The following is a 25,677-nucleotide window of genomic DNA, read 5'->3' as shown; positions in this document are numbered from 1 at the left end:
TAAATATATAAGAATGATAATATGGTCAGCTAGATGGCACAGAGAATACAGTGTCAGACCTGGAGTCAGGAAAACTCATCTTTCTAAGTCCAAGTCTGGCCTCAGATGCTTACTAGCTGTGTGACCCTGAGCAAGTCACTTAACCCTGTTTGCCTCAGTTTCCTCATCTACAAAATGAATTGGAGAAGGAAATGGTGAACCACTCCAGTATCTTTGCCAAGAAAACCCCAACTGGGGTCACGAAGAGTTGGACATGACTGAAAAAGACTGAACAACAACAATAGTAGTATAGTCCTCTGTCAGTCAAAAAGCATTTATTAAGTGCTTACTATTAAGTGTCATTAGCATGAAGGATGATGTGGGAAAGGCTTCTTCCAGAAGGTGGAATCTAGCTGGGATCTGAAGGAGACCAGGGAAGTCAGAAGGCAGAGATGGGGAGGGAGAGCATTCCAGGCCTAGAGGACAGCCAGAGAAAATTAAATTGAGAGACGGAGCGTTTTGGGTGAGGAAGAACATGAAGGCCTGTGTCACTGTAGAGTACTTGGAAGGGAATAAGGTGTAAGAAGACTAGAAAGGTAGGAAGAATCTAAGTGATAAGGGGCTTTAAAAGCCAAATAGAAGATAAGAAGAGTACCTACCTCCCAGGCTTGTTGTGAGGATCAAACGAGATATAATTGCAAAATGCTTAGCTCAGCACCTGGCACATAATAAGCATGATATATATGTTAGTTTTCAACATCATGAGACTTCTAGTATTCAATTCAACAACAACAACAAAAAATGAAGCACTTAGGATATTCAAAGTGTTAAAAGATGGGCTTTTGTTTCAAAGAGAAGATGGGAGTCATGAAAGGAATTGTGCATTTTCAAAAAGGCAATACGTCTCACACTCCTCTTACTCAATTTTTAATCCATCTTTTGCATTCATAGCATCCAAAACATATGTACTAATGGTTAAGTTGTATTTCATCTGCACGTTAGGATTTCGATGACAAGTATTTTTCATCCACTCATTTTTCCTATGAAAATAGTTAAAAAACACGATAGTAATTGTCTGGTAATAATAATTGCTAAGATTTACATAGCTTTTTAAGGTTCATATAAATGTATATAGTTTTTATATGTAAAGGCTATAAATATGTATATATGTCAAGGTTTGTAAAGTGCTTTACTTTATTAATGTGAAGTAGGTTTTTTTTTTACAGATGAGAAAACTGAGTTTAAGTTTAAGTGACTTAGCCAGGGCCATATAGCTGGTAAATATCTGAAACAGCAGGATTTGAACTCGGTTCTTCCTAGTGCTAAGTCTAACATTCTACTCTGTCTCCTGGCTTCCACCTTCTACAGAAAGCCTCTCCGAATCCTCCTCAATATTAGAGCCCTTCCCTCTGTGATTAATTTGTATATAGCTTGCTTATACATAGTTATTTACATATTCTCTTCCTCATTAAATTGTGAGTTCATTGAGAACAGAGACTGTTGTGTTTTTTTTTTCTTTCTTTGTACACCCTTCACTTTGCACAGTGCCTAACATGTGGCAGGTACTTAATTAATATTTATAGAATGACTGTTTATTGACTTGACTCACTGACTACATCATTTATCTGGTGGTAACGTATAGATGCAAGGCATAGACTATCACAGCCTCTAAAGATTTGAAGTTAAATACAAACAAAAGACAAATGGAGAGAGGTACATGATAGGCATGAACAGGCTGTATCCTATCAGAAATGAGGAATTACATAGGATTGGCATAAAGTATGTCATCAAAAAATGAGTAACTAGAAAAAAATGGAGTGGTTCAGTCTCAGTAGAGAGACTGAGCAGTAACACATGCCCCTTTGATATAGATGCAAGGTGAAACACTTCATAGAAGACTCCTACCTACCATGTTGGATACACCCCCTGTAGCAAATTGATGGAAAGCTATGGATAAGAATAACACAGGGCAGGGTAGATTTTGATATGCATCATTGTGGAGTACCCGCATTGATGAGATCCCAGATCTATTGACATATAGACATACATACTGTAGGGAAGTCAAACTTGGTAGAGAGATTTCCGAGCTACACTGATCTGCCACACAGAAATCTCATCTTGGAGTCTGATGCTGATCCATTTTTTCATGAGCCCAGCACAAAGGGTTATCTACCACCCACAATAACCTGAGCTAATCAAATCTTCCTTAGTAGAATGAAGTAAAGCTCATGTGCCATAGAAAAGCTCCCCATTTTCTAAAACTCATCAAACTGGTCAAGGAACTTCCCTGATCATCCCACTCCACAAAAATGCAAGCTTGAAAGTAAATAATGGATGCAAAGATAGCTTTCTTCTTGACTGCTCACTCCTTTTCCACTTTAGCCTCAGTCACTTTTCTATTTGATGCCTTCTACCTTACATTGCTGGAATGCTTATCCTTGCCTCTTCTCTGGATTCCAAGTCTAATAAAAGGAAAAAGGAACCTGTGTGTGAATTCCCTATATTCATGAAATGAGGTGGCTGAGGTGGCTTCTTGCAGATTAGAAAACTGCTTCTGGATACATCAGGCTTTTAATGTGAGGTGGTATTTTAACTCCTCCATATACCAACATAGAGTATTACTATTTTTAATGGCACTTTAAATGCTCAGGCTCTCTGGATTCTTAATCCTTTTATGTAGTTGTCACCCCCAAGCACAAATCATGGGGAATTTTAGTTCCTCAGTTTTGACAATTCTAAAGCCTTAGTGATGATGCTAAATCTTTACCTCCTAATTCACGGTACAGTAGGATAACTTCTCTACTTTAGATATTCCTATTTTTTTTTCCTAAACCAACTCTAGCCTTTTAACTCTTAGAACCAGATGACGTAGGAGTTTACTTTTCTACTGAACAGCGGAAAATTAACTTTTCCTGATCATGGAAAAAATTCTTACTGGTCTAACATTTCAAGGACTAGAAGAAAGGATAACCATAGGAGAGAGGGGATAGAATGAACATAAATATCCATGAACACAAGTGTTAGAAACATAGAATCTGGTTGCAGTTTTATAGTGATATGCTTAAAAGTGCTAAGTAATTGAGCAGGTGGGAAAGCTAGAGCACAGTTGGAGAGGGTTACTAGAATGGTCTCAACAACTGGAGCTGGGTGGGGCAGTGAAAGAAGAGAGTATTCTTAAGAATGAAATTTATTACAAAAATACATTTAACTTCAGTCTTATCCATAGGCAATATTGCAAAGCATATGGAATTCCTGTCTCCATTTTTTTAAAACACTCCTTTGATTTTGTTAAGACCTGTCTCCCTTCTCTTCCAGGGAATCAGCGCCCTCAGGTGAGGCTAGGAGTACTCCCTCATAGTTAGTGCCTGACCAGAACTTCAGACTCACCTCCTTCTCCAAGCAAAATATATCCTTCTGAGCTAAATGACAATAGGTAGAGATGGATTGGTCGGGTAAGATTACCACTGCTTTTGTGTCAGCTAACTAATATGGTGCCAGTCTTGGATAGCAATGCCTTAACACTTAAGAAGTGACAGAGGGTTGGAAATTTCAGACCTAGTGGCTGGTCTGGATGATATTTTGGGTAGGCAAGCTTTTCTGACATCACTGAAATCATACCAGCTGCCTTCTCCAACTATGAGTAAAGCCATTTCTACCCTAACCCCACCCCTCCTGTTACTGAAATGTGAACCACAAAATTGGTCCATACCATACTCATTTTTCCCATTAAAATACCAGTAGGGAACTTTAGTGCAATGATGACTAAATCATGCCTCTGGCAAGCTAATTTATTGATCTCATTTAATTAGTGGCAATATAATTATTAAATTCTATCCAGCAAAGTAATTTAGAAAATGGCAAAATTCGCAAAAATGGTTTCTAAGGAAATTATTGGATTTAAGCTGACTGTTCATTTTTTAGAGTTTTCTATTTCATAATGACCAAGAAGATATTTTTTAACCCCATCCTTTCCTTTACTAAATGCACACCAGTTGCACATTATGAAAAGGTGTATTTAGTTTAGAGATTCACATAAAAATTGAGATGAGGAAACAGACTGACTCTTAAGAGTTGAGAGGGACCTCAGGGACCATACATCAATTCCTTCATTTCACAGTCAGGAAACTGAGACTCAGAAGAAACTACTTGCCCAAGTTCACAGAGTGACAGAAACCAGGTTCAAATCCAGGTCTTTTTTATTTTAAATGTGTTCTTTCCAGGGCATCATTTTGCCTCATATTCATAAGGGAAAAAATAAGCTGGGAAACATTTTCCTTTACCTTAGAATTCCAAAGAAAAATAAAATTCAAATGAATATAATATTCAAGTATCTATATTACTTCTACTTCATAAACACAAAAAGCAGAGTGCCCGATTTTAATCTAGACTCTAAGGAACTTGAGGATTTAGAATAGTCAAGAAACATTTATTAAGATCCCACCATTCTGGGTACTAAAGGTGTACAAAGTTTAGGTAAGACAAGGTCCCTGCCCTCATGTTGGAGCTCACAGTCTAGTAGAATAGGAAATAGACAACTATCATATGCAATACCACATAATGAGTGCATCAGAGAACAGTGAAAAGTACTTTGTGGAAGAGGGGGGAGAGGTGGAAGAAGATGGAAGGTTAATAACAACTGCGAAGCTGGGAAGGCTTCATGTAAGAATTGACATTTGAGTCGGGCTTTTGGAATTTTCAAGCAGAGCTGGGGAGAAGGCCATTCCAAGAGTAGGAATCATATAAGCCAAGGCACGGAGTCGAGTGATGCTGTCTGGCTGGAGCATAGTGTTCGTTGTGGGCAGTATGAGCGGTTAGTTGTTTACAATCTCATTTGAGTGGAAATATGTCTTTGTCATGGAACTAGGTTAGATCTAAGGAGGAATTTTCTGACAATGAAGTTGATTAAAACCGAAAATCAGTGCCTGATGAAGCCTAAGAAATATCCCTAGGAAGCCTTCTTCATCTCCATATTGGTCTAAATGCAATTGTTTGCAAGACAATTGACCAAGCCACATCATATTTAATGTGATGGTAAATAATTTTTTTTTAACTTAATAGGCCTACATTCCATATTTTTGGCTTTCCTTTGAATTTCTCCAAGTATTCCCTGATTGAGTATATTGCTTTTCTTAGTGTCTGACTAGCACATATCTGAGAGGATTACCTGTTTCCCAGTCTTTCCCCAGCTTAATAGATCAGTATTGGTGACTCATCCAGTTTCATAACTACTATAAACTTGTCATACTCTTTTTTTTTGGGGGGGGCCTAGGCAATGGGGTTAAGTGACTTGCCCAAGGTCACACAGCTAGTGTTGTGTCTGAGGTCAGATTTGAACTCAGGTCCTTCTGACTCCAGGGCTGGTGCTCTGTCCACTGTGCCACCAAGCTGCCCCTGAACTTGTCATACCTGTACAAGTCTATACCTCCCATTGCAGTGGTGTTCCCCTGCTAAGGAGATTACTCTGTACTTGGCCCTACTGGAATACTGTATTCACTTACATTCTACTTGCTTTCAACCTCTTATCTAGTTTGAATTCTTATTCTGTTCTCTGAGGAGCTTACCAAACCCCACAAAGCCCAGTTTCTACTAAAGATATAATGAGCATATTCTTTTGTCAGAGACCATTTGCAAAAGTATTAACACTGACCCCTCCTGCCACAGCCATCAATGATACATTACATAACCCCAGCTTAAAATTTAAAATTTGCTTCCCCTTGCACACAAATAGTTGTGTGATTGTCTAAATGTTTTTCCTTTTTTTTTTTTTTAAATTTTCTGCATGTGTACTTTGGAAAAGAATGAGTCCGTTGAAGGCAAAATAGATATCATTCTTTTTCAGTCTGGTGAGCCAACTACTTCATCACAAAATAACTATGGGATCAGAGTTGGAAGGGATCTCAGAGATCTGGTGGTTCCTTCTATTGGTTCTAATTCTTACTTACAACATCACAAATGTGAAAATATGTTTAACAGGAATGTATATGTATAGCCTTTATCAGATTGTGCGCTATCTTGGAGAGGGTGGTGGGAAGGAAGGGGGAGAAAAATTTTAAACTCAAAAGCATATGGAAGTAATTGTTGATAAATCAAATAAATTAATAAATTAAAAAAGGCTCCAGGGCAATTTAAAGGTCTGTCAGGTGGCATCTGATGTACAAGGCTACACACACACACACACACACACACACACACACACAATAAGCTAGAGCAATCAGAAGCTTTATATCTATTTTGCTAAGCTATTTCATGAACATTACTCTGGAAAAGGCTAACAATTAAGTCCTGGGTCATAACTACTTTATCAGAAACTAAATGCATCTATGTAATCCTAACCATGTCCGGATCAATTAAGCAACAAGTATTTATTACATGCTCACCATACGTCAAGCACTGTGCGAGGCACTGGGGATACAGACTTGGAAAACACAGATAACCAAAATGATCACTACAAGTGAGCTGAAATGAGAGCAAACTCTGGAAAGGAAGGCCTAAGAGATAAACAATGTGAAATAACTGTGAGGTAGCCAGTATTAGTGTCCCCATTTTATAGATGAGCAGAATGAGGTACATAAACAGCTAAGTGACTTGTTGGCAGTCAAAAAACTTAAGAAGTGTCTGAGTTGGGACCCAGGTTTTCTAGCCCCTACCCCATACTAGGCCATACTGCCTCTCACCTTCCCTGCCAAAGGGACTGAGTCAATTAAGTACCAAAAACATTTTATGAGGTGGCTTCATCTAGAAGATAGCCCTGCAACATGAACCCCAAAGGCAAAATCATTAAGGCGAATGTCATCTTTTAAAATTTAAATAACAGTGTGAAGATTGGAAAGACACTACTGTACCCAAATCCTAACACTCTAAGTAAAACATAAAGCCCTTTAGAAGTATAAGTTATGATTACTAATTGCCTGAAATGGGATCTTTTCAATGGCTCCCTCTAAAATGCCTTTGCTTTGCCAAAACCCTTAACATGACACCAACCTATCTTTCCAGTCTTAACTTACCTTAACTCTTTCCCATATTCTACCAAAGTACACCACTTTCCAACATCAATACATGTCCCACACTTTTTAATATATGTGTGTGTGTGTGTGTGTATATATATACACACACACATATACACACACACTTCAATGCTCTTCAATGTGATCAAAGGTATAGAGGCCGAAATTCTTGCTAATCCACCCCCAAGTTGAAATCCTATCTCACACATTCGTGTTACTATAGTTATTTGTGCATGCCACATACTCTTGATAGGATGTAAACTCCTAGGGGTCAGGCACTGTTTCACTTTTCCCTTTATATGGCTTGCCTATCAAGTACCTCAGTGATTAATAAATGCTTATTGAATTAAATGGAAACTGGTTAAAAGAATCTGATTAATATTCCTCATTTAGAGGAACCTGTGTCATGGCTGAATTTCAAATTTATACCTGCTCCAGTTTATTTTTAATTCTCATTTCCAAATAACCAAAAATTAAATCACACAATCCTTGTTTCATTTAGAATTAAATATGACCTTAAAAGCACTAATATCATTATTATAAACTTTATTGGAAAATAAATTTTACAGTAAGGAGGTATGAAAAGAATGTTTTGATTACTAGACTATTTTAAGAAATTGTCCTGCCTCACTATTATGAGAAATCACAATTTATTAGCAATTTCAATATAAGTAAAGGATAAATACTGACATATGCTCTACTGATGTAATCTTTTTTTTTTTAAGAATACATATTTTCAGTTGGAGTAAATAAGAGTCAATGATTTGGATTTTTTTAATTTGGAAAAGAAAAAAATTAAAACATTACTTTAGGAACTATCTATTTGAAAGGAGACAAATGACATTTGATAATAAAATTATGAGAATTCCATTCATAACAATTTCTTAAAGATGTAAAATTGAAGGCCTGTTCTTCACAATTATTTTCATCATAAAACTTTCATCATGCTTCTTTATTATGTACATGCTTACATATAAGTTTTTCTTGGCTAAAATACATGCAAACAACAACACTATAAACAGGTTAAATCAAAAAAGTCTATCAACTTTAAGAATGCCCCTTCACATAAGGCACTCACATTTGGAAATAGAATATAGCAACCAAATTAAATAAGATTTTTAAAAGATGCCTTTAATTAAGCACAAACAGCTTTTAATATATTATCAATACAAATAGGAAAAATGTCTTCTTAATGACTGATATATCAAAGACCTTATAGGTTGGCTGTATATTGGCACAATAAAAATAATCAATTTTGAAGAATTATAAAGTGAAATTATGAGGACACCACTGTCTACAAATAACGATTTACCTACAGCCTAAATTTACTACATCACCTGGGGAAAGAGAGCAACTATTTTTTTTTGTGGAACTTTTATTAGCACCATTCAAAGCTTACATCAGCTGCTCCTTTAGCAACTGACAGGTCAGATAAAGCTTTAGAGCAAGTTTTCAGTGCAATGTTGATAGTTCCTTCTCATCAGATACTTGGGAGTCTATGGTTTCAAAGCATGTTAAATAATTATGTCTTGGTAGATGTAGAGTGTTAACAGGTAGAAAGCAATGTCTACTGGGAAAAATGAGGCTTATATTGGCTGTGAAATGCATTTAATGAATTATATCAAATGCTGAAGTATGCAGAGAACATGCCAGGTTACAAAATTGAAGCCTTGTTATCAGATGATATCTATTAGCTTTCTGTGATGGTAGCTTCTGGGTGCCTCAGCTGCTGTCTTTTCAGATTAACAAGTTTCATCCTTTCTCTGATATGTTCTGCTGTAGAAGCCATGTCACTTGGACTTCCAAAATACTGTTCTGTTCTAAAAAACAAAACAAAATAACATATTCAAACAATTTCACTTGGATTAATGCATATATATATTTAACCACAAAACACTTATATGTGTGACAGTTCAGTAAACAAAACAAAATCCACTAGAAAACAACGGAGACATTCTAGATTTGAAGTGGGATTTCTATGTAAAAATAGGCTAGTTTTTCCATATGGGCTTTAAGGGTACACTCAAGTATCAGAGTACTGCTCTTTTTCTTTTGGTTCAAATGTAAACACATATGTACATGTCCGAATAAAGTATACCTCTTTCCTAATAAATGTAGGCTCCTTGACTGTACGGACAGTCTTTATCCCCACCTTCAGCACAATGCTTTGCACAAAGTAAGTATTTAATAAGTGATTTATCTGTTCATTCATTCTTTCAATTGAATTCAATGTTAGGATTCTGCCTAGGACACAGGAAAATGAATTCAAATTTATCTCACATAGAAATGCAATGTCTTTCTGAGAGACCATTCAACGTCTCCTGTCCAATGAGCTGATCCAATAAAAACTGTAAAACTTTTTCAATTAGATACGGCAAGATGGAAAGAGTATTGCATAAAGAGTTAAGTTTTCTAATTTCAGGTTTGCTTCTATCTCACTGGATAACCTTGGGAAGGCCACTTTGCCTTAAGACTTCAGTTCTCTCACATATAAAATGAGGAGGTTAGGTAAGATGATTTCAAAGGTTTCTCCTATGTCTGACATCTTATCTTCATCGCTATCAACAAGCATTCATAGAACGTTTCACAAAGGACAGAGTAAAATGTAACTATGAAATACATACACTTGCAAATATATGGACTTTAGAGGACAAAGATATTCTAAAATTGATAAATAAATGTAGCAATCTAAGATTTTCCTTTTAAAAGATCTTTAGGGAATTTATTGTCAAGGACAGGAGACAAAAATTCACAATACAAATTCAAAACAGGATAGAATATTGGTTCATAATGTTGGTGGGGTGAGTAAAATTCTCATTATAGTTGTTATTATTTGTGGGGAAAATGCCAGTAGGAATGTTCTCATTTACCACTTAAATAATGAGAAGTAGTATGATAAGGTCTTTGTTATAAGGAATGGCTCTCTGGGATGGGAAGGAACAATTATACAGCATGACGTTGGAGTCCAAGTGTGGTGGTTCTATTGTCCTTGATGGCTGAAAGTTTATTCTGATAATCTTTGCAGATATTTTCCATTTTCCCATTTGTTTGCTGGTCTCCTTCCATTGTCATCCTTAAATCTAGATGACTGCTAACTGGAACTCTTGCTAAGCTTTCTTTAAATTGCTTTTTATCCTCTGATGCTGTTTATGTCTTCATAGAGTTGACACCGTAATCGTACATTATCTGTCTTTGTAAAGTTTTCCAAACAAGATTATATTCTAAACAGTTGTTGCCTTTGGCCACCATCTCTCCCCACTTGGCAAGCAAGTAGTAGTAGGCTAAGGCACTTTTCACACTCTTTCCATCTACCTATGGCAAGTGATTGCCAATGGTTAAACTTCCACATTATTAAACTTCTGTATAACATTATAATGTCTACAATTGACTACTTATTTTGCATATTTTAAGTACTTGCTTAAATAATTCAGGATTCAGTTATTTGCATCACATGCTATACCTTATTATCCTTTGTCTATAGCTTTTTACCAATTTTGTTCTTTGCTCTTGACAAGTTGATGGTCTGATATGAACACAAACAACAGATTTAAGGTTGTCTTCTCTGTCTATCACACCATCTCCAAGCCCTGCTGCCTGCATTCTGGCCTTTCTCTTCCCTCTAGACCTCACATGCTTGCCCCTGGGATCCTGGGTTGTGACACATCAGCTGTCAACTTTCTTGCCTGTAATCAGGCAACTAGGCCACTTCTCAGCCATCTCCCCCTTCAATTTTATACATGTTGTCTTTCCCTATTAAAATGTAAAACTCTTTGAATGCAGGGATAGTCTTGCTTGTTTATATTTATATCCGCAGAGCTTAGCACAGTACATGGCAATTAGTAATTGCTTAATAAATGCTTTTTCATTCATTTGTTCATTTACTTCTATGTCCAATGTCTACCAATTCTTTTCTTAAAAAAAAAAACCAAACTATTCGTTACATGAGCCTTCCTGTGTAGTGTTTAAGTCCCTAGTCTCTCTCATTCCTTTTTTCCTGATCCATGCTTTTCAAGTTATTACTCTCACCATACTCACACATTTCTGCCTTTGCAATGAAATAAAAAAGTATAAAATGATACGTTGACTTAATTTGGAAAGTCTTATAGAATTCATAAAAAAGCAAGAGACCTGAGAAGCCATTTCCAATTCTCATTTTACAGATGAAGAAACTGAAGCCCAGGGGGGTTGCACGACATCCCAGATCAGGCATGGATTTCCACGTCAAAGGATTTGTCCCCAAGTGGGCAGCTTTCTGGTGATGAGCTTCTGTGTATTTCAGAGGAGTTCTTGGAAGGCAGACTCAGTCTACTGCCACAACTAGAGTCTTAAAGCTTTTCCTACGTAACAGCACTGGCCAGAGCTAGTGATCCACTGGCACAGCCTCTGTGAATCCAAGGTCACCTTCACATCATTACCAGGCAGCACAGCAGGACTCTGAGTAAGAGCCAATCTTTATAAACAAAGAAAAAGCTTTTCCTTGTTATTAGAATCACACAGATGTTGTTTCTATGCTGGCTCTGTTTGCTTAGCTATTTTTCATTCTAACAAGGGAGGTTTCTAGAGGAGATGCTACTGGGAAGTGACTGTAGTGTTAAAAAAAAACCACACACACACACACACACACACACACACACACACGGCATTAATAAATGTTGAAGACCAGACCACATGTCAGCCTCTGCTTACTAGGGCATTTAGCCATTGTTTTTACACACATGAAAAAGAGACATTTCTAACAATGACTTCATGGTATAACATAGGAGAACTCCTGGAAATGCTGGAATTTATTAAGATGCTCTGCCAGACCAGACTACTAGACACTCCCCAAACTGGACACTCTATTCCTCATATTTGGGTTACACTTCTGACTCATCTCTGCCTCAGGAGTGCTGCCTTTAGGACACAGTGACACAGTAGATATAATGCCGGTTCTAGAGTCAAGAAGACCTGTGTTCAAATCTGTATGAACCTGGACAAGCCACTTAACCATGGTAAATCTCACTTTACTTATCTATCAAATAAGGACAATAGCACCTACCTAACAGGATTGTTGTGAGGCTCAAATGAGATAGTATATGAAAATACTTTGACTTGAAGCTTTATATAAAAAGTATTTTAAAAGTCCCTGCCTTTCTTCACGACTGTGATCTACTCTCCCCACAGTCAATGCTTCTCTGTCCACAAATTATTTTATATTAGACTTATTCCTGAACCTAGAAACAAAGGGTCCTACAGGCAGTGCTGAAAAGACCCAAGAGATCATCTAGTCTAATCCCTTCATTTTACAGATGAAAAAGCAGCAGTCCACAGGTGAAGGGATTAGCTCAAGGTCATATATGTTGATTGGTTATTGTCCTTCATTCTTGAAGAGGACCAATCACTATATAGTGGGTCACTATATCAGGGTCAAGGTACAGTATGTCCAATTGTCACTGATCAGATCAATGTGAGCTTGGAAGGCTCTATCAAAGGTCAGGCACAAAGAGTCCATATGAACATGTGGGGTGGAGATGTCTCTAAATTTGCACATCTCATTTTTCTTTTGAGTTACTACAATTCTGCTTTGCTCATAGAGTACAGTGCCTTCCTCTGATGCGGGCATGCTATGCTGGGCAATCCTATACCAGTGTCTCCCATGTATCGCAATCAATTCCAAAGTTCTTCAGAGAGTGTCCTTGTATTACTTCTTCTGATCTCCATGTGAGTGCCTGCCTTGTGTGAGTTCTCTATAAAATAGTCTTTTAGGCAAACATACATTTGGTATTCAAACAACATGGCCAGCCCATCAGAATGGTGCTCTCTGCAGCAGAGTTTGAATGCTAAACAACAGAGCTGCCATTTCAAGAAAACTCACCTGACTGGCCACACCTGGATCTCACCATTATACACAAGGGTCCATTTCCCTAGTTAAAACCTCTCTTTGACCATAATCTATTACCACTCCATTTCTCCTCAACACTTCTCTCAAACAGTCTTTACCCTCATCAATACCTCCAATTCCTCTATTCCTCAGTATTTTCTCAGACTGTTATTCTTGCCACAACTTTACATTTTCTCTGTCCACTCTTGATGCTAGTTAGCCTGTTCCACACTACACTGTCTTCTACTCTGGAATCCCCTGTTCCTTTGCCTTACTGCTGCTCATCTTTTGCCAAACCTCAGGCCTGGACTGCTCACACTCATGTGCTACAAAATGGAACTAGAAGTCATAAACCATGCTGTCTGGGTACACTATTATCTCATATTATCCAACTTCAACTGGGCCCTCACTTTAGCAAGGCAATAGTTTTATTCTTGATTGATTTCTTATCTCACTCCCTAAAAAAGATTCTTTTTTTTTTTTTTACAAACCTTATGTCCTAAAGTGTCCCACCCCGTACCCTTATCCTCTTCCCTCTCTACTAAATAAGAATCTCAACTCTTACCTTACTGAGAAGACTGATGTTAATTTATGTGAGCCTCTTCTTTTCCCCTTCTCTTCACCTAAAAACCCCTTAACTTCAGCTCACACACTCTCATTTTTCACCCTGGTCAATGACATCATCCCTTTCACTCTTCCCCCCACTTTTAATCTTCAACCTATACCTCTTTACTGGTCCTTCAAATATGTCCAAGTATCATCCATCCTTATAAGACCCCTCAATAGACCCTATGAGCCTTACAAGGCAGTGCCCAAGGCTCTCCTCTCTTTCTCAGTCAAACTGACTGAGTTCTATCTACTTGCTTCGCACTATTTGTATTCCTCTTGGTTATTCTTCAACTCTTTGCACTCTGGAATGGGGTGGGAAAGTGTCCTCATATCTTTTCTTTGGGACCAAATTTCTTCTTTATAATTTTACAACATCGTTTTGATAGTTTTGTCACGGTAGTTGTTTCCATTTACATTTTTTTTTCAGAATTTTAGTTTTTCCCTCAGTTACACGTAAAAATAATTTTTAACGTTCATTTTTAAAACTTTGAGTTACAAATTCTCTCCCTTCCTCCCTCTCCCACCCTCCCCCTCACTGAGAAAGCAAATAATTCAATATAGGTTATATGTGTGTAATCATGCTAAACATATTCATAATACTCATGTTGTGAATCCATTTACATTTTTATAGTTATTCTGTGCATCAGAGATTCTTAATTTGGGGTCCAGGACCTTTAAAATAATTATAGTTATATTATATATTTTTATAATTCTTAATTTTTATAAATTTTTATTTTATGTGTTTCTTATATTCATTTTTATAATTATGCATTTTATATTATTTTTTGCTTTAAAATTTTATATAATTCTGTTTTATAAGTTTTATAACTATTTTTATAATTTGTATTTTTGTGATAATTTGTATAATTATATTTCAACATACTGGCTTCCTTTGTAATCTAAGAATCTTATTTTATTCATTTAAAAACATTATTCTGAGGAGTCTGAAGGCTTCACCAGACTGACAATGGGGTCTGCAACACAAAAAAGAGCAAGAACCTCTGGTGTGTAGTATTTCCTCTGCTCTCCTTGCTTCACTTTACGTTATTTCAGATAAGTCTTTTCAAGCTTGCTGTTTCTTACATTAATGTAATACTCCGTCACATTCTCAATGACATGTTCAATCTACTTGTCTTTTTTTTTTTTAGTCCTTATTTTTCTGGAACTATCTGACACTGTTACTCCCCAAGAGACTCAATTGTTAAATTGGTTTCTAAAAATCATACTACCTTTCTATTATCAGGTTATGTTCACTTAAGTGTTCACGGAATACAATAACAACAACTACTACTGACAACATTTATACAGTGCAAAGTAGTTTATATATGTAAGCTTATTTTAGCCTCAAAATTACTCAACAATGTATAACCTAAATATAACAGAAAAGCCAAGTGGATCCAGAATGTCTATTATCCAGACTAAGATATAAAATTGGAAGTACAGCACATAGAGCAGATCCATTAGTATGTAAATCTTAAGATAAAAGCTGAAGATAGATAGTGAACTGGGCCTGGAAGTGAATAGGAGGAAAGTGGGATGGACTGCATTTGGAAAACTGTGAAATGCTTTTATAGCTCCAAGATTCTTCTTGAAACAAATTCATCTTCTGAACACCCATCTTATAGTCATGCTATATGGCTACACACCATGAAATATCAGAGCATCCAAGAAATTAAAAGTGATGTGTAGTAAATGTCCTTAGGGGACATAGATAGGGATAGATAGCACTATCAAAGAACTGCACACAAAAATGGAATGTAAAAAACGGTATTGGGGCAACTGGGTGGCACAGTGGATAGAGCACCGGCCCTGGAGTCAGGAGGACCCGAATTCAAATCCGGCCTCAGATACACAACACTCATTAGCTGTGTGACTCTGGGCAAGTCACTTAACCCCAATTGCCTCACTACCCAAAAAAAAAAAAGGCAATAAACATATGGTGTAGTAAACCCTGCACTTGGAGTTTCAGGTGCTAGCTTCCTCACTTGTTACAGGCACGGTCTTGGGCAAATCACTCTCCCTCCCTCAGTCTCCGTTTCTTCATGTGGAAATAAGAGGGTTGGACTAGATCACTTCTAATATTATTCCCAGTTCTCATCTTCAGAACCCCGTAGTTTCTAGTTATTTGTGGTACACACCCTGCCAATATGGGTCAGAAACATTTACCATAAATGGAACTGTTTTCATATGTAGATTTAAGTAAAGTTAATTCTAAGCATTTTAAAAGAGAACAAAATCTTTTAAAGCAATATAAAAGCAAAGGTACAGTTTATTTTTATTCACAAAGAAGCAAGAAGGGGGGGGGGCAGCTAGGTGGTATAGCAGATAGAGCACTGGCCCTGAAGTCAGGAGGACCTGACTTCAAATCCAGCCTCAGACACATAACACTTACTAGCTGTGTGATTCTGGGCACGTCACTGAACCCCAATTGTCTCACTTAATAAAAAAAAAAAGCAAGAAAGGGAAATATCATTATACTTTTTTATTTAACCATACTTGAGATAAAATTTGCTTTAATTTATAATTATAAGGAAAGTCTAAATCTTTTTTTTTAAGCTAAACAGGGACACCTACCAGTCCTAGTTTTAATGACCATCAAAAGATGATTCATTTAATGTAAGCATGCATCTGTTATCTGAACATACTGCTATTGGTGATGGTTAGATTTCTCCCTTTTTATTTGGTCATAGAAAGATTCCATTTAGTTCTGGAATCACTTCTTCTAGGAATCAAACCTTTGTTCCAAAGTTAATCTATATGGCTTGTTTAAATGGCACATTTTTCTCCTTTGATGATTAGATGACAAGACTTAACAAAAGTGACATAGATTTTTAAGAACATGAATCATACCCATCAGGATAAACTACAGGCACAGTTAATCTATCCAAAAGTGATTTCCCAACTGCTTCCATTTCATCAAATTGCTCCTCATCATTAATAGCTTCAGGCTCTTCTGGACATTCTTGCAAAATCTGTAATAAACAAAAAGATAACATGAACAAAAAAGGAACCAATCTTACGCAATTCCGGTAGCTTGAATGCCTTTATGCAATTCTAGTAGATTGAATACCTTTCCTTTTTTGTATATTTTCAAACGTATTTGTGCAAGATCAACCTACTATAAGCAAAGTTGACTTACACAATCCAAACAGAAAATTTAAATGTTTAGCTCTCACTTATGAAATGAGGCTGGAAAAGAAGACCAATTATTTTTTCCAGGCATACTTAAAACTGGACACTGGGCAACTGTGGGAAGAAATTTCAATTCCATTTATAATAAGTGTGAGTAAATGTGAGTTGATGTGAGAGGCAGCATGTCCCTCTGGGTTCAGCAGTTAGCACGGTATCAAGAAGATCTTGGATCAACTCCTACCTTGGACACATAATAGCTATATAACCATGGGTTAGTCACTTAACATCTCAGTATACCTAGGAACTTTCTAAGACTGAAAGTTATAGATGAGTTGTTGACCTGAATAGGTGGAGACAGTTTATAAACTAAGAGAGCCCCACCACAAATGAAATTATAGGTGAGGCCAAAAAAAAGGAGAGGGGAGAGTTTGCATATGTTATTAAATACCAAAATGTTAGTTACATGAATTAATAACTAGTGTGACCAAAAAAGGCAGCTGGGCAGCGCAGTGTATAGAGGGCCAGGGCTGGAGTCAGGAAGACTTGGGTTCAGATTCAGCCTCAGACACTTACTTCCTAGCTGTGTGATCCTAGGCAAGTCACTTAATCCTGTTTGCCTCAGTTTCCTCATCTGTAAAATAAGCTGGAGAAGGAAATGGCAAACCACTCCAGCACCTTTGCCAAGAAAAAAAGGGGTCACAAAAAATTGGACATGACTGAAAAAAAAATCACTACACAAAAACTGTGATGGCATGAGCAGTACAGCTTCTTACAGTTAAAATAAACAAAAACCCCAGCTCTGCCTAGAAACAAAGTTTCTTTATTTGTACTTTTCAGCCACATATATTTTTCACTGTGTCCTGTTTGATCACTTTTTGCTATTTATTTTGACATTACTAGAAAGTCAAACATACAGTTGCATTTAAATTTAGGGGCTGATATATAATAGTTGATGGGAATAACAGATTAGCAAAACTTTTAAGCAATGAAGCTTTTATCTATATTCAAAGTAGTTCTTAAGAAAAACATTGTTACATTCTAGTTATTTATGACAGATGATGGTCTATTTATTCAATAAGCATTTGACTTTTTACATACTATGTGCACAGTACTTTTTACGTATTATAGGATACAAAGGAAAAAAATCATACTTTATGGTGCTTACAATCTAAGGAGACAAGACATTTATATAAAACAGAATGATGCTAAGTCAATGAATAAGCAACTGTATGATATTATAAACAGTCTATATACCTAACTCCTAAGGAAAACCAAAGGTGAAAGGTCACAGTGAAGTAGGTTTAACTAGGGAAGGCTTCAGGGAGAAAATTAATCTTAAGCTGGGCACTGAAGGATTCTAGGATTTAAATTAATGGGAAAAATGGGACAATTCACATTAGGAGAGAAACAGCATGAGGACAGGGATTATTATTTTTTAATCTTTGTATTCACAGTACCCAGCAATATTTCTTGCATACCGTAAGCTCTTAAAATTAGTGAAGACACAAAGGCAGGAATGAATACATGAAGAGGAGGGATCTAGCTGGAGTCAAGATGTTATGCAAGTAAGTACTGGGAACTAAGCTGAGGCTAGTCAATGTAGGACCTTGAAATCTGTCACATAATGAAGACGCCAGAGTAGCTATTTATGATATGCCTGCAGTTTGTATAAGGTGCCAGGAAGCAACCTGATTATGGAAAGGTTCAAAATTAGAGCAGTTGTAATGAAGGATCAAAGATAGAAAGCTAGCATTTGTATTGAGTGACTGAAAGTTGTTTTGTGTTTGATAATGATGATATAGATAGAGGTCTTATCATGAGAGGTTGAAAAAAGTGAACAGAAAACAAATGAGTAAGGAAAGGAAAAGAGAGGTAAGACACAGTGCGGGAACCAGTACACTCTGATCCAAAAAGGGCATAGAGAGAAGCTTAGGAAATGCCTGTGTTAGCTGCCAAGGACACGTTTGACTCAGGAGAGCCGTTATCTTTTCTCCATTCTCTCAGTTACTTCATCAGCTCTCATGTAACCTAAGTTTAACATAGGTATAAGTAAAGCATGAACAAAGCAGGAAAATAGATTAATTTCTCATACTATTCTGCCAAAAAAGCCCTCCCTCTACCTTATTCTTTTTACTTTGCAGGACCTTACATTGTAAACCTTACAGGCTTACACAGTATGGTACAGTGGAATAGGTAGGGTTTAGAAGCCCAGGTCTGTTACTTGCCACCTGTATGACTTATGCAAAAAGTGTTTAAGAAACAGTTTTTCTATGAGGTCTGAGCAGGGAAAAGGGCATTACTGACTAGGAAGGCTTCCCAAAGAAGGTGGAATTTAAATTGGGTCTTAAGGAAAGGCTAATGATTTAATCTGGAGGTGCACAGAAAAAGCTGGGAAGTAAAGATGGTATTCCAGGCAAAAGGAATAGCATGAGAACAATGCACAAATAGGAACATGTGAGGCAGGGCAATTAGTCCAGTTTGCCTGTTACATAAAATATGTGGGTGGAAGAATTAGGCATTAAGGTTGGAGTGGGATCCAAAGTGGAGGACCTTAATTATTAGACAATGACCTCTAAATTTTAGTTACTTTACTTATAGGCAAAAGGGAGCTAAAGATGGGCTTTGAGAAGAGGAGTGACAAAATCACATCTATATTTGAGGGAGATAAATCTGGCAATAGTGTGAAGAATGATTCAGAGAGTAAATGAAAGCATTTTTCATTCATTCATTCAAACAGAAACACTTATTAGGGGACCATTATAAGCCAAGCAAACCTATGCTTGAGTGATGGCAATGGAGATAGAAAGGAAGGGTGTGGGAGAGATTACAGATGTAAAATCAATAGGACTTGGCACTAATTGCCTGTGAGACCATAAAATTTTGATGCGGCAAAGTAACTGTATAGTGGTGCCACTGACATAAGCAGTGAAGTCAAAAAGTAAGGGACAATTTCAGGGAAACCTGGGAAGACTGGTAGTAAGTGATATGGAATGAAGTAAATAGAATCCAAAGAATAATTTCTAAAGGAACAACAACATTATAAAGAAAAGCAACTTTGATCAATGCAATGACCAACCATAACTCCATAGCACTGATGATGAAACACTCCACTCACTTCCTCAAGAGGAATGAGATGAAGTCAAGGTACAGAATACATTTTGGATGTGGCAAATGTGTGGATCTGTTTTCTTTGACTGTGCTTATTTGTTACAAGAATGGTATTTTTCTTTCTTATTTGGGAAGTAGATAAGTTAGCGACAGTATTACCCAGACAAAAAAAGTCATTGAAACACTTTTTAAATGTACAGAAGAACACAGAAGGAAACTCAAAAGGAAATATAAATAGAACATGTAGGATTTATTATATATTTTTAAAAAGTAAGTTGTATGCAATAAATTTCTAGTTTCACACACAATTCCCTTTTCCTATACTAATTTGTATATGGAAGTGTTCTTCCAAGGTAAGTCCCATCAACCATACCTTTAAAAAAAAATTCCCATAAATCTAAAGTGATCTAAATTAGATGACCTCCTGATACCCTCTTTTAATGCTGAGTCTATTTACTGGAGGAGATCAAAATAAACAAATGTGATATATGTATCATTAAAGCTATTCTTCAGTGCAGAAATATATTTTGTTTTCTCTGTATTTCCCATGGGTTATCAATTTCAGCTAAAACAGGGTTACTGTTAAAGCTATATACCAATAATAATGCAGGTTTTACTTACTAGCTTCATGCAATACTATTGATTCCCAGAAGAATGAACACTAGAATGAATCTAGGTAAATAAGCGTATTTATCATAAAATAGTGTGCTTTTTATTTGTATTTGATTATTAGACATGAATATTAAATAGAACTCTCTTTAGTAACAGTACAGCTGAAAAAGAAAATCTAACCTTTTCGGCATTTGAATGAAATGCAATAGCTATCTCCAACCTATGTGCTCTTTCTTCAGATGCTATTGTAAACTGTTTCCACACTCGGTTCAGCCTAGGGAGTGTGTCACCAGATGACCGGGAAGTGCATCGCAAAGACTGGCACAAGACAACTGTAGCCTGGAGCAGTTGCCTCCCATAGTCATAAGTGCTCTAGAAAGAAAAAAGGAAAATCAAGTTATAAAGTAGGAACTTTAAATAGATGCCTTAATTTAGACAGCATTATGGCACAAAACACAACTAAGCTCGTCTAGTAAAATTTATTATTACATACCATTTGTATGAATATTTTAAAGAATACATTTTTTAAAACATACTTTGCTTATTTCTTGTTTGAAATTCTAATTATTAAAAACATACCCATCATCTAATCCTGCTTTATCTTTTTCAGTCAACTCAATTAAAAAGCTCTATCACAGTATGATTAGTATAAAAATTAGTCATCACTGCACATAAACTGATCAAAAGAACTGAATGAAATGTAGCCCTTCCTATATACATATGAAACACACCTGTAATAAATTTAGCTCAAGTTTTTACTGAATTATAACTATAGATAGTTCTTGCTTTATGTAAATTTGCATTACACAAACTCGACTTTTCATAAAGAATGCTGAAAGAAATCTGCAATTTCAAAAGTCCCACCTATTTTAACTTTACTGTACTCTCTCTCCACTCCTGCCTTTAGGCTTGGTGCTCCATGGCCTCTTAGCATCTCCCACCAAAAACCAACCAAACAAACAAAACCTTAAAAAAAAAACTCTTTAAGTGAAAGCAGGCATCTGCAGCCACTGCTCGATGTGGGGGCTTGAGACCCCCACGAGGAGACTTTTGTCCTGCTCTGCCCACCTGCCCACATGTCCAACTCCACATATCTGTTTCCATCTGTCTGTACTTGGTACCATGTGTTTGTCATTGGTCCCTGCATGTCCCTCCTCCTGCTCTCACTTCTCTGTCCCCAGCCCCTTCCCTACCTGGGCACATGGCCCCTTTTCTGTTTCTGTACCTCACTCACTTCCCCAAATCCATGGGCAAATTTGAATTATGTAAAAATTGCTTTACACAGAGGTCTGCAGAACAGTCTACTTAAGTAAAATGAGAATTGCCTATTATTATGACTATAAAGCGTACAATAGGTGCCAATGTGCATTGTTAGATAGAAATTCAAATACTAATGAAATCATAGGTCTGGTCAATTGAAAAACAAAACAAACAACAAAATTACAGATGAGTTGCCAGTCTGCATTAGTAGATGAAGTTTCTATACTGCAAGCTCCCTATACTGATGAAACCACAGGTCTGGACCAAAAAATTAACTTAAAGTAAAAAATAAATACAATAATCATTTTAAAGACAATCTTGGAAATATACTAGAAATCCACTATCAGTTGCAATATCTATTATGCATGCTATTGAGCTTGAGAGAAGTTTATTACAAGTTTTTCTAGTTGTCTAATTTTACCTTGTGAATGACATGAACTTTTTTTTTTTTTGCTTTTTTGATGAGGCTATCAGGCTTAAGTGACTTGCCTCAGGGTCACATAGGTAATACATGTCGAGTGTCTGAGGTGAGATTTGAACTCAGGTCTTCCTTACTCCAAGGCCGGAGTTCTATCCACTGCACCACCTAGCTTCCCCCTTTTTAACTTATTAACTTTTCTTTTTTGACCAGGCAATGGGGTTAAGTGACTTTCCCACGGTACGCAGCTAGTAAATTTCAAGTGTCTGAGGCTGAATTTGAACTCAAGTCCTCCTGACTCCAGAGCCAGTGCTCTATCCACTGCACTACCTAGCTGTCCCATCATATTAACTTTTTAACATGAACAACTGGTATATTTCTACACATGAGATCGTGCACAATGAGGGACAGGGTAACAGTACACAACCTGTGTCCAAGGATACAAACATCCTCTCTCAAGTTTATGCAGGATAGTTTTGATGCACCAGTTGACATTTTATTTCAGCAATAATTCTAGAATAATACAACTAACCTTCTTGGACCTGGAAGGGTTAAGTTACATTATAATCATGCAGAAAGCTATTCAAACACTGAGCCTGTAGAAAAGGAAGAGAATCAGTTCTGCACCTGTGCAACATCAACAAATTTTCTATGCTTTTCCAATAAAACTTTGGTTTCCTGAGCATCATCTCCCAATCTGATGTGAGTTTTAAGTAGAGCATCCAGGAGTTCACTTAGCCATTCCACTGCCTAAATAAAGGCAAATAACAATGACATTAGATTTATTGCTTTGTATATTATCTTGTCATCTTATACAAGCTGAAGATTGCCATCATATAACCAATATAACCACTCATAAAAATGGACACCAAAAACAAGACCTCAGGTGGGGGATTATTTTTTTTGTAAGCAAAGTTTCAAATATCTTCAATCACTGCCCAATCTGTAAGAGTCAACCGCCCAGCCCCATTCTCCAATTGTTAACAATTAAAGAAATACTGAGAATTAAAATCTAAAAATATTATATGACTGAGAAAGAATTCTTGTGAAGTGCTTCTAAGTATAGATTTGTTGTTATATTAATAGAACTTTCTGTTATATGTAAATCCACAAATTCCTCCTTCAAGTAAAAACATATAATTCTGCTTTACTTTAAGTAGAAAAATTTTTACCTTGTATTTACATAAGGCTTTGAAGTTTGCGAAGAATTATCACATTTTAGCCTCACCAAAAACGTGGGAGTTAGGTGTCATTATTAACCCCATTTTACAGACAAGAAAACTGAAACTTAAGAGTGGTCAAGTGACTTGTCCAGGGGTACACAGTCACAAAGTGTCTAGAGCAGGATTTGAAGTCAGGTCTTCCTGACTCCAAGTCCAGTGCTCTATCTACCTATACATACAGACAATGATTTCCACTTGCTTATTTAGATTACAACATTACCTTTTTCTTAACAATTAAAGAAACAATATGGCAAATCAGACTTTACAATGAGAAATAACCCTGATATATGTCAACAGTGATAGCTATGTAAGAATACAAGTTCTTAATAATGAAAACATGTTTTCATTATATTCAGAAAGGTTAACCCCTCTAGGACACTTGACTGCAGAAATAGTATTCATTTGAGAATAAAGAAGGTTATTATGTCTTAGAATGGTAAGTGGATCTTTTTTTTTTATTATTCTGAACTTAAGAATCAAATCAAGCATTTCCATAACATAGTAAAATAGAAAAAAAAAAGATGACTGCATGTGAAACTGCAAATCTATTATGTACAACTTGCTATTCATTTTAAATATATATTAAGGTTATTATGTAATTTTCCTTATTTTTTCTTTCCCTCTCCCTTCCCTTCTCCAACCTAGAGATGGCTACCATTAGACATGAATCTGTAGTTCTACACCTACTTCTATTTATCAGTTCTTTCTCTGGATGTAGATAACACCTTCTTTCATAGGTCCTTTGTAGTTAATTTGGTATTTATAATAGTCAAAATGACTCAGTTGCTCAAAGTTGTTCTTAAAACAATACTGTCTCTATTTTCCCTATCTATACAAGGTCATAAATTCTACTGCTACATGTTTTTTACTTTTACAGATAAAATTTACATATATATGCATATGCAAAAAATATATATGTATGTGTGTGTGTATCTTTCTCTCTCCTTTGGGGAGGACATAAATAAGAAGTCACCCAGTATGAGTAGGCTTTAACAAATTGCATTGACAGAGGAAATGCCTGAATCAATGAGATCAAGGATCCATTTGAGGATCTGATTATTGAATAGTGTATACAGAACATATAAGATGGCTGATCTTTACCTGGGCAGCATCTTCTTCACATTTAAACAACTGAACCATTTGAAGCATCTTCAACCTTCGAACATCTACCATGTCTTCACATCTAAAGAAATTAAACATAAAGTACATTTCTGATTTATTTCAACAAATATTATGATAAAATCACCTGGCACATGCCATCCATATTCACACGTAGTAACTTACTTCCTATGATGTCACAAAATCACTACTAAGGATATTAAGTTTAAGACTAATAGATAAAAATTTAGGAACCAGTCCTCAAACAAGCACAAAACATGCCAAATATAACAAGAACTAAGCCCAAAGTATTAGGGGAAAAAGAGGTGGATTAAATGCATTGTGTACTAAAGCAGAAATTTCCACAAAGCCCATTAGTATAAAGAACTTTCTATGACCAACCAGAGTTTTTTTCTCCTGGAATAGATTTTGAGAACTCAAAGTAACCTCTAAACCATGGTAAGACATGAGAATATAACTTATAAGAGGTCAAACTTGCATAGCTTATTTAAACATTTACCTTGTTACATAATAAAAATCAGAATGAAATTTGAGATTTTAAAGCATTTCAAAATACTTTAGACATCTCTATCTCTATATAATTTTAATTTCCAGATGAAGCTATGTGAACTGTGTTTTGCACCTCAAATTTAATACTACTTTGTACACTACCAAATCTTTTTAGCCAACAAATTTACAATGTAAAGCAATATTTCAGAATATTTATAGCAAGAGAACTATCAAATACTAGAGTCATAATATTTTACATATACAGGTATATCCTACAAAACATCATTCTAACCAATATAATTTCATAATAAAGTTGTTATATTCTAAGACAGCTCCAAAGCAGTCACAAAACCCCACTGGAACATTATTCCAATTGTTATTACTTTTGCTATGTAACTATGTCCTATAACACTGTTATCCAACACGTGGTTTTCTCAGAACCAATTAGCTGGGATTCATCTGTAGGTGTGCTCATATTTACATATGGGTCCTTTTTATGATAAACATAAACATTTGCCTTTGTTTCCTAAGCTGCATATCTTCCATCACTCCTTGTATGTGGTCCACATTTTCTTTATTTTCAATAGTTACATCTTTTCCATAGGCCCAGGATGCTTGATTAGAGATCTGATCCAAAAGACCTTGACCCTTTTCACGCAAACCTTGTAATCCCACATCTAAAAAAAACAAAATTACTTTATTAAGAAGTGCTTCATGAAATAAGTTAAGATCTTTGCATTTACAAAATGGATTCACTAAAATTACATAGTTAATTATATAATGCTGTCCTTGGAGTCCATGTTGGGGAAATGCTTTAAAAGTAAAGTATTTTTGGATTCTTTACCCTCTACATATAGTCCAAAA

General features: G+C 36.1%; 1 protein-coding gene across 3 annotated transcripts in view; it reads right to left on the bottom strand.

Moving 5' to 3' along the window:
* Positions 1-7,512: 7,512 nt before the first annotated feature.
* Positions 7,513-25,677, bottom strand: part of SESTD1 (SEC14 and spectrin domain containing 1) — a 121,964-nt gene continuing 103,799 nt past the window's right edge. For 2 of the 3 annotated variants that reach the window (XM_020991068.2, XM_078146955.1), the window contains 6 exons: positions 25,331-25,490; positions 24,307-24,388; positions 22,610-22,732; positions 20,485-20,676; positions 16,303-16,424; positions 7,513-8,803 (listed from right to left, as the gene is read on the bottom strand). In XM_020991068.2, the coding sequence (XP_020846727.1) occupies positions 8,674-8,803; positions 16,303-16,424; positions 20,485-20,676; positions 22,610-22,732; positions 24,307-24,388; positions 25,331-25,490 (809 nt within the window). In that variant the 3' untranslated portion in view covers positions 7,513-8,673. Of the gene's footprint in view, positions 8,804-15,844; positions 15,889-16,302; positions 16,425-20,484; positions 20,677-22,609; positions 22,733-24,306; positions 24,389-25,330; positions 25,491-25,677 lie in introns of all 3 variants that reach the window. The other variant, XM_078146956.1, reaches the window with a different exon arrangement.

Source organism: Phascolarctos cinereus, unplaced genomic scaffold (assembly GCF_003287225.1).
Source record: "Phascolarctos cinereus isolate Bilbo 61053 unplaced genomic scaffold, phaCin_HiC Scaffold_726;HRSCAF=1367, whole genome shotgun sequence".
In the NCBI taxonomy this organism is placed as follows: Eukaryota; Metazoa; Chordata; class Mammalia; order Diprotodontia; family Phascolarctidae; genus Phascolarctos; species Phascolarctos cinereus.
Note: the sequence above shows the minus strand (reverse complement) of the source record. Positions and strands in the feature narration are given on the sequence as shown.